General features: G+C 42.5%; 1 protein-coding gene across 1 annotated transcript in view; it reads right to left on the bottom strand.

Moving 5' to 3' along the window:
• The window catches only part of LOC106891544 (slit homolog 3 protein-like), a 554,801-nt gene that overhangs the window by 13,807 nt on the left and 523,868 nt on the right, over positions 1 to 17,126 (bottom strand). Inside the window, exons 31-32 of the mRNA XM_014948178.1 lie at positions 16,767 to 17,007; positions 12,103 to 12,233 (exon numbers count right to left, since the gene is read on the bottom strand). Of these exons, the coding sequence (XP_014803664.1) occupies positions 12,103 to 12,233; positions 16,767 to 17,007 (372 nt within the window). The remainder of the gene's footprint in view (positions 1 to 12,102; positions 12,234 to 16,766; positions 17,008 to 17,126) is intronic.

Raw genomic sequence — 17,126 nt, 5'->3', positions numbered from 1 at the left:
GCGGCGGCGGCGCCCCGCGGCAGAGGCGGCGCTCGGGCAGCAGAGGGCGCTGGAGCATCGCGGAGGGGCCGGTGCCCGCAGCCGGGATGGGGGGGGTCCGTACGGCTCCGCTCCCCGCCGAGCCCCGCGCAGCACCGCGGGCGGAGCGGCCGGTTTGTCTTGGCTCCTGCTCCCAATCTGTGCGCTGAACCAGAGCTCGCCGTGCCGCACACCTGACAGCCCACTTGACGTGACCCAGCGCCTTCCCTTTTGGAAAGGTTTTCATGCTTGATGGTTAAATCAAAATAATATGTCTGAGCAAAGCACGGGAGAGGGGAAAGGAAATGCAGGGAGAAGCCCAAGGGCTGCTAGAGTTGAGCCAAATGCTTTCCTTGGGGGCACTAACAAACCAACTCCTGGCTTTGGAGATTTTTTCCAAACGATTAAAAAAGACAGGAATTTTTAGCCAACTTCCAACTGCAATGTTCTGGGCCACCACCATTAGACATTACAGAGTTTACAATATATTCTTGTTGAAAAATGGAATTACGTTTGAAGTGTAAACATTTGAAGCGTAGGTAAGGATTTTCAAGAATTTAATAATTAAACTTGCTAAAAAGTAAGCAGTAAAAGGAACCACAAAATCAGTTTTATATAAAACTAAAATGTTCTTCAGGACTCAGAAATTTCTTCTGGTATTGCAATAAGGGCAATAAGGACATGAGGTCCCATCTCATCAGACACTGCACTGACACTCGCAGTCCCTACAAGACCTCCAAGTGAGTCTTGTAACAAACTTCATGCTGAGAAACCAGTTCAGTTCCCTTCCAAGTGTACCCGTTTCTGGTGCCCTGCCTGTCCAGCAAAGGGGACACACATGCTGCTCCCCAGCAGCACCCCTCACCTTTCTGTTCTCCATTACACTCATCTTCTCACAGCACAGGTTACGCCTCTTGCACAATCCATTACAGTGCTTTCATCAAGGTTATCCTGACCTTTCATTACTCTCACCAAGAGCTGGCCATGGCATTTGATCAGATTTGGCCAAAGAACCCACCCCAAAACCAAACCAGGAAAATACTAGGCATATGGGAAGAGCCCAGCTTCTACAGCTCATGAGAAGGCCCTGGGTCCAGCACCTTCCGTTCCTTCTGTGCCCAGGTACAGAGCTCGGAGCTGCCCTCACAGGGAATGGAGAGTCCTATAGAAGAGTCATTAAAATTTCATATCACAGGGAACTCTGTCAGAGCAATTCCAGCAAGATGAGCCCATTGCACAGGGCACTGCACACCTCTGCCAAGGGCTGAGACTCCAGAACACAAAGAAATGAAGGGAAAGAGATGTGTATTAAATATAAAACCCCAAGGAATATACAAAATAACTGATTTCCACTCTCATTTTTGATCTATTTCTCTTCTCCCTCCTATATTTTCTTTCCCCTCTACTCCAGCCCCAAGCACACCCACGTGATAAACACTGACTCCCCTTGCTCTAATACCCATGAAAGATTTAGAGCCGAGCCACTGTAAATAAGCCAGTGAACAGAAATGCATTAAAGGATTAAAGCATTCAATTTGAACTTGTAAAATTTGGGCTTTGGGGTTATTTTTTTCACTGACAGGTACTGTACCTTCAATGTAGAGAGCAGAGAACAGCAGGGCAGAGAAGTCAAAAACAAAAATAGCTTTAAGTATCACAGCAAACCATGTCACTGAGGAAATGTATAACCATCAATTATGCAAATGAGGACATCAATTCATTAGCTACAGTCTCCAGATTTTCCTGACCTCTGTCTTAATGGGGACATGCCTCATTTGAAGCGCAGAACAAAGCAAACACAAGGATAGTAAGTGACTGGGGAGTGAAGGCCATGGGGAACACTGAACTTGGATAATCTTTGAAAACATTGGAAGTAGAAGGGACTAACCAGAAATACGTGTCCAAAAGAGCCCAAGGAGTTCACAGCACGTGGGCAGAGCGGGCACCAGAGGGGAGGTATCAAAGTCAAGAAACACAAGGTGAGAGCTGCGGGGAACCGCACTGAGAGGTTGGCAATCTGGGAGCTGTGAAACTCGTACCGTACCAGGCTGACTTCAGGTATCATTTCACCTTTCCAAGCTACAGTTACCTCCGGCCCTTAGTTCCAGTTATAATCAGTCCTTCACCTAAAATAGATTTAAACTTCTCCATGGCAACAAAGGCAAAAATCATAATTGGAGTAGTGTTTGTGCTACCTCTACAATAACACATCTCTTCAAGTGCTGTCATCTTCAGAAGCCAAATAAAAACCACATGTTGAGAAAAAAGTATGAAAAATGCTAATGAAACACAAGGCTAGGGAAATAAGAGGTGAAAGAGATATATTAAAGCATTCAAGTTCACTTTCAGCTTAAAATATACTCTCTTTTGTTATGTTCAGTCCCGTTTTACATGACTTGAGCGTTAGGTCTCCTGGGCTGAGAGCACTCGACATTAAGATTTTTTTTCCTTGATACCTCCATTTTCATTTGCTTTGTTTTATACCTTTTCTCCTACTTACAACTCTGTAGACCACCCAAATAAACCATCTTTCTCTTCTTGGTGTTTACAGCCCTTAAACACTGGCAGCTGATTACCGTATCTCCCTTAATGATCGTTTGGCCAGGCTATGCATATCTAATTTCCAGTCATAATTCAGTTCCTGCAGCACCCCTGCCAACAGCTAGAGTTATTGTATTACAGACCTGCTAAGGGAAAAGCAAGGACCTTTTTTATAACCCTGCAAGATGCAATTAACACAATCTTGACCCTTTTCCCTAGATTATTCATAAAAGGGTCAGATTCATCGCCGGGGTAAGCAGTCCTTGTTTGCAGGGAATTCTCACAGCATCCCTGACCTGGGCAAAAGGTCTGAGACCTCCCTCCAGCCCCACCACTGGGGAGCTGAAGCCTGCACCGGTCTCCTCCAGCATCACCATGTCTCTGCAGAGCTGAGCACTACGTTCTGCTAACTGAGAAGTTGTTAAATGCAAGTGTAATGGCAGCAAAAACAGCTCTTCAAGTGTGAGGCCTCTCCGGCACGACAGATCACGCTGTTGCTGCCTCCCCATCTTACTCCACCAGGACAAGGTTGCACATCACGGCACACAGCGTATCGCCGTGCTACGAGCTACTGCATCTCTTTACTGTAACATGCCTCATATAAAATAACAAACCCAGTAAATGCAGAGTGTAAAAATAATCCCATATAGATTCTGCAATGCTACCGGGACTCGTTAAATCAGTTATCCTTAAAAAAAATGGCACTGCAAACAGCACAGGGGAAGGCAGGCCCCGGCACAGCAGCAGTGCCCGTGACAGCACCGCGTGCCACAGCCTCCCCAGTGAGGAGGTGGCACTGGACATGCATGGTTGGTTGTGTGGCACACACCAGGATGTGCACCAGCACAGACCCTGCCCCACCAGGACACGGAACAAACCAGGATGCTTGGGCTTGTGTTTCAGTGCCGGTATCAAACACGATTGAAACCAGCTCTGCTATTCAACTGGAGATCAAAGCTCGGGTTCTGATGAGGAAACCCATCAGGTGTCTTTGCAAAGTCATTTCATCAGGGGCAATACTTTGCACCATCTACCCCTTTTTCAGCTCTGGAAAATATGATGGTCTGCCATTTAGCAGCAGGGACCAGGGCCACTACAGAATACCATTAAAAGTGCTTCCAATTAGAATGACAGACAGAATGATGTGTTTTAGCTGAAATTGGAGGCTAAGCCCCAAGGAAAAAAAAAAAAGCAAGCTGTGTCTATTTAGAAACCTGATACGTGGTCAGGAAATGAAATTGTTTCCACCTCATCTGTGGCAACATACCTGCAGTTGGATACCTCTGCTTCCACGAAAATAAACAAAAGGCACTGCTCTTTGACAAGCAGCGTACGCTGCCATACCCACCTGTTCCAGCAGCACTGGGCGTGCTGGCCAACGCCGAGCTGCGGGTCACGCTTCTATACTGGGAAGAAGCAGTGCAATAACTGTGCACAGAATGATGCTGTACCTCTGCCATCACCCCCAGCACCAGTGCTGCGTGTGCTTCTTCCAACAGAGACCGGAGCGATTGAATCCAGAGCCTGGCGCTCGGTATAAACGGGATATAAATCTATCGCACATGGTACACATCTAAACTTTCTGTTAGTCATCATGTTTACAAGAAATTTACAGGCAAAAAAAATAAACATGTTATATTAGCTTGCTACATTCTGTTGCAAGGCAAAAACCTCACGATTCAAGACATGAGCCAGTCATTAGTGCATAGGAAGTTTATAAAGTCATTTTGACTATGATTAGGTTTATTCCATCATTGTCTGTTATGAGAATACTTCAACCTTCCTCTGATGTAATCAGTATTAACCAACTTTGGCAATGTAATACTGGACTAATGACCTGTGCTATATATAGCAAGAAAATGCCTTTTAAAATACCTTTCTCCTAGTTACTCACTGGAAACAGAGTTCAGCACAAGAGTTTGTTTCCAACACGTAGAAACCAAACTCACTGCTCAGAAGGTGAGCTAATGAACATTGGCACTAATTGATGAGGGCTCAGGAGTTGCCAGGACCACTGTCATGGTTTTACTGATGCTCTCACTAGAAGAAACATGTTACAGACTGACTAATGACTGGATCAGGTTATCTGCTGGGGTGGAAGAAATAGTTCTTGTTTCACAATTACTTTTGGTTTGGCTGGGCAGTTTCAAGGCTTGAACTGACCTGGCTAAAACTCAACCCAGCTACTGACTTTAACAAACAGGGGAAAACCTTCATTTATAATGTGGGTTTCTGCATTTTCAGCAGCAATTTTCTTTTGATGATAGAGCTGTATTATTTTTAGTTATAGTCAAATCACTGTAGAGAACAACTTTTGGCTTCACCGTTCATTTTTACATAAACCCAAAACCATGAAAACCAGCAAGTGCTTGCAAGGCACTGAGCTTCTTAGCTCATAGACCTCACCAAGTTTCCAAGAGCAAACATCTTCCTTCTTGATGCTCTGAAAATACTTTTGAATGGTCAACACTCTCCACTGCAAAGTAAAATGTCATAACTGTGAAGGATTTGCTTTCCATCTTCAGGCACAATCCTCTGAAGTGTCTAATACAGTCAGGAGAGAGAGGAGCTGATGGGGCCAGAAGCTGTGAAGTTAAAGGCCAACTAGAGGCTGAACTCAGGGCATTTTAACGTATTGATTAATCCTGGGTGTGTTCTCCTCCCATCACTTTTGTTTAGTTGTGAACTATCCCTTTCTCATCACCTCTCATTTCTTCTTGGGGTTAATACTGGCATCTTGCTGACTTCGTCACATTTTTATTATTATTCTCTGCTGAAAGAAAACAGCCTTATAATATTTCCATATAATATAATATGTGTGTGCTGCAGTCCTCTGTTTTGCATAGCTCTTCCTGAAAGGCTGCTGATCAGCAAAGCAACCAGTGGTGATGGACACAGCATATCTGCTCTGGCTTCCCTCCTGGGGGAGCTGCTGGGAGGTGCAGGTGGAGCTGAGCAGAGGACAGGGATGCAGTGACTAAAGTTACAAGGTACAGCCAGCTCACGGGTGTCTGTTTAGAAAACAACATCAAATCAATTTGCTTAACAAAATACACAGAGTACTGACAATTTGCTTATATGTTGTCCATGCATGAAAGCCAGCAGAGTCTGCTTCAAAAGGGATTTGGGAGGACAGGACTGTCTCCTGCCACCTATTTGAAGTTGATTTGGGTCTGCAGCACTATTCTGATTTTTTTAAAAAACAGCGTTAAAGGTGACAGTGATGGTGTAGTTGGCCACATTCCTGAACAAAAGCAAACAAATAATATCTCTGCTTTGACTTCAAGTGGTGATAACACAAGTTAATTCAAAGAGTTGGTTAAAAGGGCATGAAACCCTTTGGGGTTGAGGAGCAGGTACTTATTTTAGTGCCTTTTTGGACTGTGGAATAAATTTTCCAAAGTTGAGTGGTTTCCAATGTTGAGTGCTGAGGGGAAGACAAAGCCAAGCGTGCCCCTGCCTCAACCACAGGTCTTTGGGCAAGCCAGCAGCTCGTGGAGGTTGCCAGAACCTGTGTGTTCTGGGGCAGCCCAGCCTCTATTGGCAGGGGACATCTGAGGGCAACCTAGACTGATAGCCCCAGATTTTGGGCCTTGAAGAAGGTCACCTTGGACTCAGAGGATGTAACTTCTGTTTCTTCACCACCACAAGGCAAGTGGCTCTAGGTGACCTGTTCCTAACTTCCTGTACCTGGTACACAGACACATGGACTTGCTTTGTGAAAGGTTTTGCCTTCTGATAAAACATCTCACTGACACACCCTACACATATGTGTAAGGTTGGAAATAAAGCTGTGGGTTTGTGGCACAGTGTTCCTAGCTACTCAGCTACTGCACGGAGGAGAATGAGCTGGGTGGAGATGAGGAGAGAAGAGAGAGGAGAAACTGTCATTCTTCCAAGAGATACTGAAGAGATTTACAAAGAAAAAAAATTAATTCTGCTTAACAAGATTTTGTCTGCTAAGTCCTCAGGCAGCCTGAAGGACAAAACTTTACCCTTCTTAAGCTTCCTTTCAGCAGAAGAAAGTTTCTGAATTTCATGAAAACAAATATTTGATTCTGAACCTAGTGATAAAAGTAAGATGACATTTAAGGTCCTGGCCTTACATTTTCACTGTCCTACTACACAAAAATCCAAGAAAAACTTGGGAAGTGTGATGTTTGTAGTTTGACAAGAGCTCACATGTCCTTTTTGTCCCATTCAAATATGCCAAAGCCCTTTATAAAGGCAAAAAATAATTCATCTGTCCTTTGCCTTGGCTCATGCAAGATGTATAAGTACATTCAAATTTTACAACTTCTACTGTGCAGGTCAGAGATTAATACTGGTTTCTTTCATTATATTTCACTCAAAAGCCCTAAGGAGTACCTGAAAAAATAAGTGTGTGTGACAGAGAGAATAAAATGGATTGCAAATATACAGAATTATTAAGAGCTCAGTGATATCTCACAAAATCTCTGAAAAACAGTCTATTTAGAGACCATCCAGAAGTATCGAACAGGAATCCTACCAGGGACGGGCACAGCACAGGCTGCACACCATGAAGGTGTTAGGCAGAAAAGGACCCATCATGCAGTGAGCTCTGCAAAGAAACTTTTGGTAAAAACTGGGTTTGACAAGCTCTAATAATGATGATAAGAATATGTAATGCTTTCACTCCTCCAGCAATTCCTCCCTAGAAGGCAGTTAATGAATGGTGAAGCCTCCCAGGCTTTTTTCAGATAAGCAATTGCAGCTACAGAAAGGTGATTACACCTTCCGTATCTTTGAAAAGTGTGGAAGCTCTTCCGTCACCAAAGCAGCTGTTCAACCTCAGCACCAGAAATGTGGAGAAGTCTATGAAATCTGAGTAGAGGACCAAGAGTACTACCAAGTTTAGTTCTTTGGAGTGGCATGAATAGTTTAGTGACATTGAATAGTTTAGGAAGAGACCTTTAAAGGCCATCTAGTCCAACCCTCCTGTACCAGGCAGGGACATCTCCAACCAGATCAGGTTGCTCAGAGCCCTGTCCAACCTGACCTTGAATATTTCCAGGCACGGGGCATCTACCGTGTCTTTGGGCAATCTGTTCCAGAACTTCACCGCCCTCAATGCAAAAAATTTCTTCCTTATATCTAGCCTAAATCTCCTGTGTTTCAGTTTAAAACCAGTGCCCTTTTCTGTGGGACAAGTGCTGGTGGCCACACGGGCTGCTCCCCGGGCTCCAGCCTCCACGGGCAGAGGCTGAGCAACCTGGAATGAAACAGGGAGTTTGCAGATGCTGCTGTAACCACAAGAACATCCATCTACGCTACGTAAGAATCAGCCAGACCAAAAGACCTGCATGATACAATCTATTAAAAATATATTTAACGATGCAGCATTTTTGAAAACAGATTATGCGAGGATACTTTTAAAAGGAATAGTAATGCAATTTGAGTGTAGGCCCTGCAGAAAGACAAACACAATTAATTCCTATGTTTTCCTAACTGCCTCCTTTTTCTCTGCTGCCAGGAAGCCTGCATGAAAACATACGATTTTACACCAATGATGTCTGCATCTTGCTCTTTCCCAGATATGACAGTCTGTATGCAACATGGCAATCTGGGAACTCTGGAGGGAATTACATCAGAAGTTTGTGTCAAACTTCTATTTTCCATTTCTATTAGGAAGGATTAATTTAGCATCCAAATGAATATGACTGTGTAGTAGCATAAAAGCCATCAGAGCAAAAATTATCAGTAAGGTCTCATCTCTGGTTCAAGGAAAAGACATAAGAAAAAATACTGAAAATAGGAAGCCATCCCTGTAGAATACAGTTAAACAGATACCAGGATCAATGGCTGAATGCTGAAAGTACAGAATTACATGCTATTTGTTAATTCATGTTATTACATGTTATTTGTTAATAACAATTGGAGCATGGTGGTAAATAAAAGCAGCACGTTCCTCATCAGGTGGTATCTTTAAATTAAGGCAGATTATTTTTTTTCAAGATAAGACAAGTTCTTATTTCAAGAACTCACTGTTGGCTCAGTGCTAAGTACTCTTATGGCATGGAAGAGTAACTCTCACCACTGCAGAAACCAGGAGGTTAATAAAGCACTCAAAAAGAGATTTCCATTCTCGTTTGTGCATCTATAGAATAATTAAATAGAATAAAAGAAAAAAACAAATAGGAATCCTCCTTCAAAAATGGATCTTCTAGAAGAAGTTTACTATGATGCCCAGGAAGCCGTTATCCTGCAGCCGACAGCAAGGAGTTCCAGTAACAGACAGTCAGCTTTTCTTTCCAAAGGGCGAATTCACTCATTGCATATTCATGCCTTAACTTGTATTTTTTTCTAACCTGATGATAAATGACAATGTATTTTAGGTAGTTGTTCCCATCGGGCATTTGCTGACCTTTATCTGACTGGAAGGAAAGAGAAGTCCAATGTCAACTTTAACCTTTCTCTCCAAACGGACCACAGGAGTGAATCATGTAAAGCAAATCTGAGTGTACAGCGACTTCATCTTGGGCTTTTCCACTTTGTACCGCAGCTCTAATGAAATCCTAGGACAGTTTTGCAGAGCCAAGCTGTGGCAGAAGACACCCCACCAGTCAGGTCAGAGCACTGGTCTAGCTCCAGCCTTCCCCCTGGCTGCACGCTAAGGGGCTGGGGGAGAGTTTTGCAATGTTACACATCGCGTGCGTCACCCTTCCAGCACCCTTTGGCTAAATCCTACCCAAAACTGCCACCGAGTACACCTTACTCACTGCTGGCTTACAAACCTGTCTGACAGCAGGTTTTATCTTATCCCTACAGAATATTACCTGTATTAGCCAAGTGCTTTGCTAATTTTCCTGTTTTTAAGTACTACTAATAAATCTTATCAAGGAGACTTCTGAAGAATTACAGAAGATGTGGCTTGCCAATGACTTCCCACATCCCATCATGGGAGTACCTGAAATAGCCAGTAAAACATCTCCCTTACAACACAGGACCAGGTCAATTATAGATTTCCTGCAGCTGTAGCTGGCACAGTTTCCACCAGGCAGCATTTTAAGGCCTCCTCCTCTTTTGGCAGACTCTTGTGAGGGAAAACAAGAGCCAGAGCACTGCTCATCTCTTCCGAGAAGTGGACCCCTTTGGAGGACAGCAGTGCCTGAAATTGCCCGTGAAAATTAATCTAATAGTCTCTCAACAGAGCTTCTCAAAGGCAAACAGTCCACTTTTCCTGAGATTGAGATTTAAATGAGGCATCTAAACAAGACAGCAAGGAGTAGGAACAGAGAAAGCAAACTGTTTTACCAGTGGGGTGGCTAAGTTTTGACTGTTACAGGTTCTCCTAGTAACCTTCTTTTTGGTGAAAAATGAAAAAATGTAGAAGTTGCAGAAAAGAGTTTACCAAATTCTTAAGGTTTAGGTAAAATGCATGACACTGAATCAGCTGTTCATGCCATCAAAATGTAAATTAGGAGACAATGCAATTAACAGTACAGATAAACTCATGGGAGCCAGTCCAGGTATTAAAGGACTTTAATGTCCCTGGAGAAAGTCTCTAAAACATCAAGAAGGTATTAGCGACACAACTTAGAAATCATGGCCAATGCCTGGATAATGGAAATGATTGACCACGGTCCAAGCTACTACAGGAAAAGCGGGATTTCCCATTATTTGGTGTTTTCCTGTCAAAACTCTGTGCCAAGCTGGAAGCCATGTCTTAGCCAGACAGAGCTCACGCCTTAGCTAAAAGTCAAACAGGATCTATAGGGAGGTCAAACCAGATCCACTCACACCTTCTACCCTCAAATCCTATGACTGTAAGGAGAGAAGCCGGTTTCCTCCCCCTTCCTCAGCCCTTAAGGAAAACAAGTCTTTTAAGCTATTTAGAGGCCCTTTTTGACATTCTTTAGCTGCAGTTTTTCTCAATCAACCTAATCTTTTCCCATCAAGCTCCATGCTAATCCCATTTTGCTCCACTCCTTAAACTAATAAAAGATTAGAGTGACATTTCAGAAAGGGCACCGTATTAAGCAGCTTCTTTCCCATCTCAACAGATCACACAGAACAAAATGTAGTGAACAGGGCATTAATCTTATGGTAATGAGGTGTCAGTCTGAATGGAGACCTCCTCCTTGATCAATATGAAGGGCGCAGGAATAATGAGGACGCCGCCGCCTGCCATCTCTGGCAAATTTGCCAGAAGGCAGCAGATCCATAAATTGTTGTTGTGATGGTGGCAACAGCTCTTGTCACCACAACGCTCTGCCCTTGACAACAGAGCGCAAGCATCCACACCGATCCCTCACCCCCCTGCGCTGCCCACACATAATGAGCTTTTCCCTATGTTCTAATTAGCGGCGTAAAACTGTTTAACAACTTCAGCCTGGCTCTAACATGAAATCAATTAGGATTAGAAGCCACACAGAGAGAAATATTTCACACCTACCCAGCCAGTGAAAATCACTAACCACCTCCTTTCTTCATTCCTACAGTGTACATGTCATTGCTCTTCCTGGTGACACCCCTGCATTGGTGTTACCCAATATGTTTTTATACAGAAGGAATTTTTTCATTTTCTTAAACAAGTCATCATTCCCCTTCAAGAAAGCTCTGCACAGCTACCATGCTCCTGGAAGACTCTTATCAAGTGCTGAGAAAACTTTCCAGAAAAAGTGCAAGGCCCGTCCTGGCTAGTGATACTTGGTGGCATCCCTTCTCCTGCTCGGATGGGATGCTCTTCCTTCAAGAGTGAGGTGGGCAGGGAAATCCAGCTCTTCCACATGTTTCCATTAAACTGCTCTGAACCCGAAAGGGCTCCATGTGGTCACAATTCCATGCTTAGAGAGAAAAAACTGCAGCAACAGGGCTCAGAAATCATCAGAAGGGAGTTAAGGCGGGCAGAGGGGTGCTAAAGGAGCAGTGGAAGACACGAGCAGCACAGCTCTCTTCCCTAGGGAAACGCCTCTGTGCATGGGGTTCACTTTTACACTTGCTTTTCTTTTTTGTGACTAATGAATGAAAGTTGAGGGTTGGGTATCCCCAAAAGCTAAGTGTCTGAAGGTCAAATTGCCCTACAGTTTACCTCTGTAATTTGTGGTTATTCATAGTTTGTATAGTTACTATCAATATAGGCAAAAGTTCTTCTAAAAACATTCACCCTGTAGAGGAACTCGGCCCTATTTGACACAGTCTAATCCTGCAGTTGCACAGTCCCTGTTACGTCTTGGTACAGTAAATTAATGCTAAATATCAACATCAAAGGAACTGATTATTTGGAACTATTTCAAGGAGAACACCCACCATAACTTGAATCTTTACAGAAGGTGAGAAAACACAACTACTGGTCTTTTTCTGCAACCACAGTAGAACACAGCGTCACCAGTATTGCCAGTAAATGCCAATTTTTAACCATACAGCTAAATCTTCATTCAGATTTTCTTATCTAATTACACACATAAAAGAGATACAATGAAGTAAAATAAAAGATCCTTCTCCCATGCATATTTCTTGGAAAAATCCTACCTTTCCATCTTTTTTTGGCAATCAACTGTTGGGTAAAGCTCAGCTATTTACCTGTACACTGTGGTAGGTGGGGAATTCAGCGTGTCGTAGATGAGCCGCACGTGTCCCTGGTACAGCTCCAGAGCCAAAGGGTCATTGTCTCCTTTGTATAATAAGATGCCATTGTCCTTGTCCGTTGCTACCTGTGAACCATTAATAACCACGTAAACTTGCTTGAGAATGATTAAAAAAGAAATAAACCTATTAAGAATCATACCCAAAATCACATATGCAATTTAAATATGATTTATTAAATCATATAGATGAGCAATGATGAGAGAAAGAGCTGTGAGCCCCAAAAAGGTCTTGGTGACATCAGGTGGGCTCATACACAAAGAAGGTCAGCCTCCCAGTAAGGGATAGCTCCCTTGTTTCAAACCAGAACTAGTTTGGCAGGAGGTGGAAGCTGCGATTTATTTGCACCCTGTCAATAGACTGTTGCTGTATTTTTGGCGACACATGAATTTATTTCTCAGCTACTACCCCAGCTTGAAGTGGAGTTTTAGAAAATCAACTCTGGCATTAGAAGGAGCGTGTCACAATTACAAACAAATTTCAGCAGGCGCTGATCTGTTCACAGACTTTTTGTGAACACAAAGAAGGCAAAAGGAGCCTGTCCCCACATCGAGGATAACCAGGAGTTATTCACTCAATCCCAGTTATCAGCTGCTCACGCTGAGTTCAGATGGGACATTCAGAGAGGCAGGAAGAACAGAGTAGCCCTCGTCCCTCCAGCTCTGATGTACATCAAGGGGAAAAAAATAATCTTGAACACTGAATCAAAAAACAAAGACTCCACTTTCCCAGTCTCCAGCTCTCAAATATCCCTATAGTACAGAAGAAAAAAAAAACAAACTACAATAGAACAGAAGGACAAAATGGGATTTTTGGATACAACCTGCCTGTTATTTTCACAGTACATATTTTCTGAGATGTATTGCTTATTTTATATATAATGGCTGTTAAATGCCAAAACTAAACATGAAATTTATAAATATGTTAGCATTTTATATCTATTTAAATACTATCCTTTTGCCCTTAATTTTTTTTTCTCTTGAGCACTTTTTAATAACATTTCCTCTATCCATTCTTAATAATCAATGTTGTACTCTGATTTTAATTCACTGGTGATTAATTACTGGATGCAAGAATAATATTCAGCCTGGGAAACAAAAAGTGAGAACATCATCTGCATGTGCCTTCTGTAATAATCAGTTTTATTCTGCAAGCTATGGCTGAGGTAACCTGATTTGTACACTTAAGAAGCCGATGTCCAGATCTTCAGCTTTGAAGTTGACCTATAGTATTTGGAGCCTTTAAGGAGCCATATTTTAGAATCTCTTTTGTGATATTAAATGAGAACTTTGAAGGAAAAACTAGAGTTTCAAATATACATGAATCAGCTTCATTTTCACATGAAATGCATACTCAAGCTATTAAAGATAAATATTAATTACGGCATTTTTTCATTAAAATAAACTTAGCAGGAACCACCCTTTAAAAATCCATTCCTAATGTGGAAATTTGGTCCTTTTTTCCCATGTCTTGACATTGGTATTTTAATTACAACCAAACTCCACCAAGTAAACCTAGAATATGATTTCCAACTGGGGAATACAATCTCTCCAAATTGAGAAAGTAAATGCAATAAAATAAACATGCAGGGATGATTTCTCACATCTTTTGAAATGTTATGCTTCATTTGCAGTGTGAGTCTAGCATAGAAATGGTCCAGATAAACAGTCAGTGGCCTAAGAAAGAGATGTTTCATGTCTTATATGTGCTCCATAAATCTCTTTATTAAAAAATGTATAAAGTTAGAAATTATTCCCATTTATTCTGGGATATTAGGAAAAAAAAGACCAGTTTAACACCTACTAGACTGTGAATGCAAATAACATCCAAATCACCTAAATATACTGGACTAATTATTCAAAATACCTCAAGGATGACCATAGTGACGTGGCACCTTTGACATCTCCGTTCCCTTCTGAACATCAGACCTCAAACCAAATTTAGGTGTAACAACAGGGCTGTAACACAACCCCAGGCCTTTTACCTACTGAATGTGCCCAGTAAAAGAGTAAGCAAAACACTGTCTGGAAAGGCCATTTGGAGCAGCCTCTTTTAATAAGTCTCCGAACACTAAGCACTAATTTCTACAGGAGGGAACTCAATGCTGTAGATCAGGAAGACACCAGGGAGGTTTGCTGCATCATCTCCAGGTGCTTTGCCATCTGGTAATAAGAGTGGTGAGATTCTAGAGGCAGAGTTATGTGTCCACAAAGCGGCGCCTTAGTTGCTCCTTAATATTTCGATAATTTTAGAGCAGACAACTGGCTCACAAGTTGGCATCTTGGCCATTAGACCCTGTTCCTTCAGAATAAAACTCCAATATACACATAGATATGCATGATTGCTCAGAAGAGCACTGGGCTGGCAACTACTGTTCTGCGTGACGTACCTGGAGGGAGATGTTGGCCTGAGGGCGGATTTTGGCTGATGGCAGCTCCACATAGGAATCCTTCCCAACAAAGTTGACCGTGATGAGCTTCTCGCACTTCTGCCCAGCAAAGCCAGCCAGGCAGCGGCAGACGGGCTCGTGGTGCGCCACGATGCACTGGGCCCCGTTCTGGCACTCGTAGTTATCACACGGGCTCGTCTGGAGCAGAACCATTGGCGGGGGAGTTTCACAGAAAAGTCCACTGGAGAAGGGAAAGGAAAGAAGCAGCAGCCTCAGTTATCACCATTTTTTTTTAAACAAATTTCAGCAGGCGCTGATCTGTTCACAGACTTTTTGTGAACACAAAGAAGGCAAAAGGAGCCTGTCCCCACATCGAGGATAACCAGGAGTTATTCACTCAATCCCAGTTATCAGCTGCTCACGCTGAGTTCAGATGGGACATTCAGAGAGGCAGGAAGAACAGAGTAGCCCTCGTCCCTCCAGCTCTGATGTACATCAAGGGGAAAAAAATAATCTTGAACACTGAATCAAAAAACAAAGACTCCACTTTCCCGGTCTCCAGCTCTCAAATATCCCTATAGTACAGAAGAAAAAAAAAACAAACTACAATAGAACAGAAGGACAAAATGGGATTTTTGGATACAACCTGCCTGTTATTTTCACAGTACATATTTTCTGAGATGTATTGCTTATTTTATATATAATGGCTGTTAAATGCCAAAACTAAACATGAAATTTATAAATATGTTAGCATTTTATATCTATTTAAATACTATCCTTTTGCCCTTAATTTTTTTTTCTCTTGAGCACTTTTTAATAACATTTCCTCTATCCATTCTTAATAATCAATGTTGTACTCTGATTTTAATTCACTGGTGATTAATTACTGGATGCAAGAATAATATTCAGCCTGGGAAACAAAAAGTGAGAACATCATCTGCATGTGCCTTCTGTAATAATCAGTTTTATTCTGCAAGCTATGGCTGAGGTAACCTGATTTGTACACTTAAGAAGCCGATGTCCAGATCTTCAGCTTTGAAGTTGACCTATAGTATTTGGAGCCTTTAAGGAGCCATATTTTAGAATCTCTTTTGTGATATTAAATGAGAACTTTGAAGGAAAAACTAGAGTTTCAAATATACATGAATCAGCTTCATTTTCACATGAAATGCATACTCAAGCTATTAAAGATAAATATTAATTACGGCATTTTTTCATTAAAATAAACTTAGCAGGAACCACCCTTTAAAAATCCATTCCTAATGTGGAAATTTGGTCCTTTTTTCCCATGTCTTGACATTGGTATTTTAATTACAACCAAACTCCACCAAGTAAACCTAGAATATGATTTCCAACTGGGGAATACAATCTCTCCAAATTGAGAAAGTAAATGCAATAAAATAAACATGCAGGGATGATTTCTCACATCTTTTGAAATGTTATGCTTCATTTGCAGTGTGAGTCTAGCATAGAAATGGTCCAGATAAACAGTCAGTGGCCTAAGAAAGAGATGTTTCATGTCTTATATGTGCTCCATAAATCTCTTTATTAAAAAATGTATAAAGTTAGAAATTATTCCCATTTATTCTGGGATATTAGGAAAAAAAAGACCAGTTTAACACCTACTAGACTGTGAATGCAAATAACATCCAAATCACCTAAATATACTGGACTAATTATTCAAAATACCTCAAGGATGACCATAGTGACGTGGCACCTTTGACATCTCCGTTCCCTTCTGAACATCAGACCTCAAACCAAATTTAGGTGTAACAACAGGGCTGTAACACGACCCCAGGCCTTTTACCTACTGAATGTGCCCAGTAAAAGAGTAAGCAAAACACTGTCTGGAAAGGCCATTTGGAGCAGCCTCTTTTAATAAGTCTCCGAACACTAAGCACTAATTTCTACAGGAGGGAACTCAATGCTGTAGATCAGGAAGACACCAGGGAGGTTTGCTGCATCATCTCCAGGTGCTTTGCCATCTGGTAATAAGAGTGGTGAGATTCTAGAGGCAGAGTTATGTGTCCACAAAGCGGCGCCTTAGTTGCTCCTTAATATTTCGATAATTTTAGAGCAGACAACTGGCTCACAAGTTGGCATCTTGGCCATTAGACCCTGTTCCTTCAGAATAAAACTCCAATATACACATAGATACGCATGATTGCTCAGAAGAGCACTGGGCTGGCAACTACTGTTCTGCGTGACGTACCTGGAGGGAGATGTTGGCCTGAGGGCGGATTTTGGCTGATGGCAGCTCCACATAGGAATCCTTCCCAACAAAGTTGACCGTGATGAGCTTCTCGCACTTCTGCCCAGCAAAGCCAGCCAGGCAGCGGCAGACGGGCTCGTGGTGCGCCACGATGCACTGGGCCCCGTTCTGGCACTCGTAGTTATCACACGGGCTCGTCTGGAGCAGAACCATTGGCGGGGGAGTTTCACAGAAAAGTCCACTGGAGAAGGGAAAGGAAAGAAGCAGCAGCCTCAGTTATCACCATTTTTTTTTAAAGGAAGGGAACACTTTCAAACGCTGACGTTACACTACTGCTGTGGTACAGCAGCGCTGGGATTC

The sequence above is a fragment of the Calidris pugnax genome, unplaced genomic scaffold, assembly GCF_001431845.1.
Source record: "Calidris pugnax isolate Ruff unplaced genomic scaffold, ASM143184v1 scaffold27, whole genome shotgun sequence".
Classification (NCBI taxonomy): domain Eukaryota; kingdom Metazoa; phylum Chordata; class Aves; order Charadriiformes; family Scolopacidae; genus Calidris; species Calidris pugnax.
Note: the sequence above shows the minus strand (reverse complement) of the source record. Positions and strands in the feature narration are given on the sequence as shown.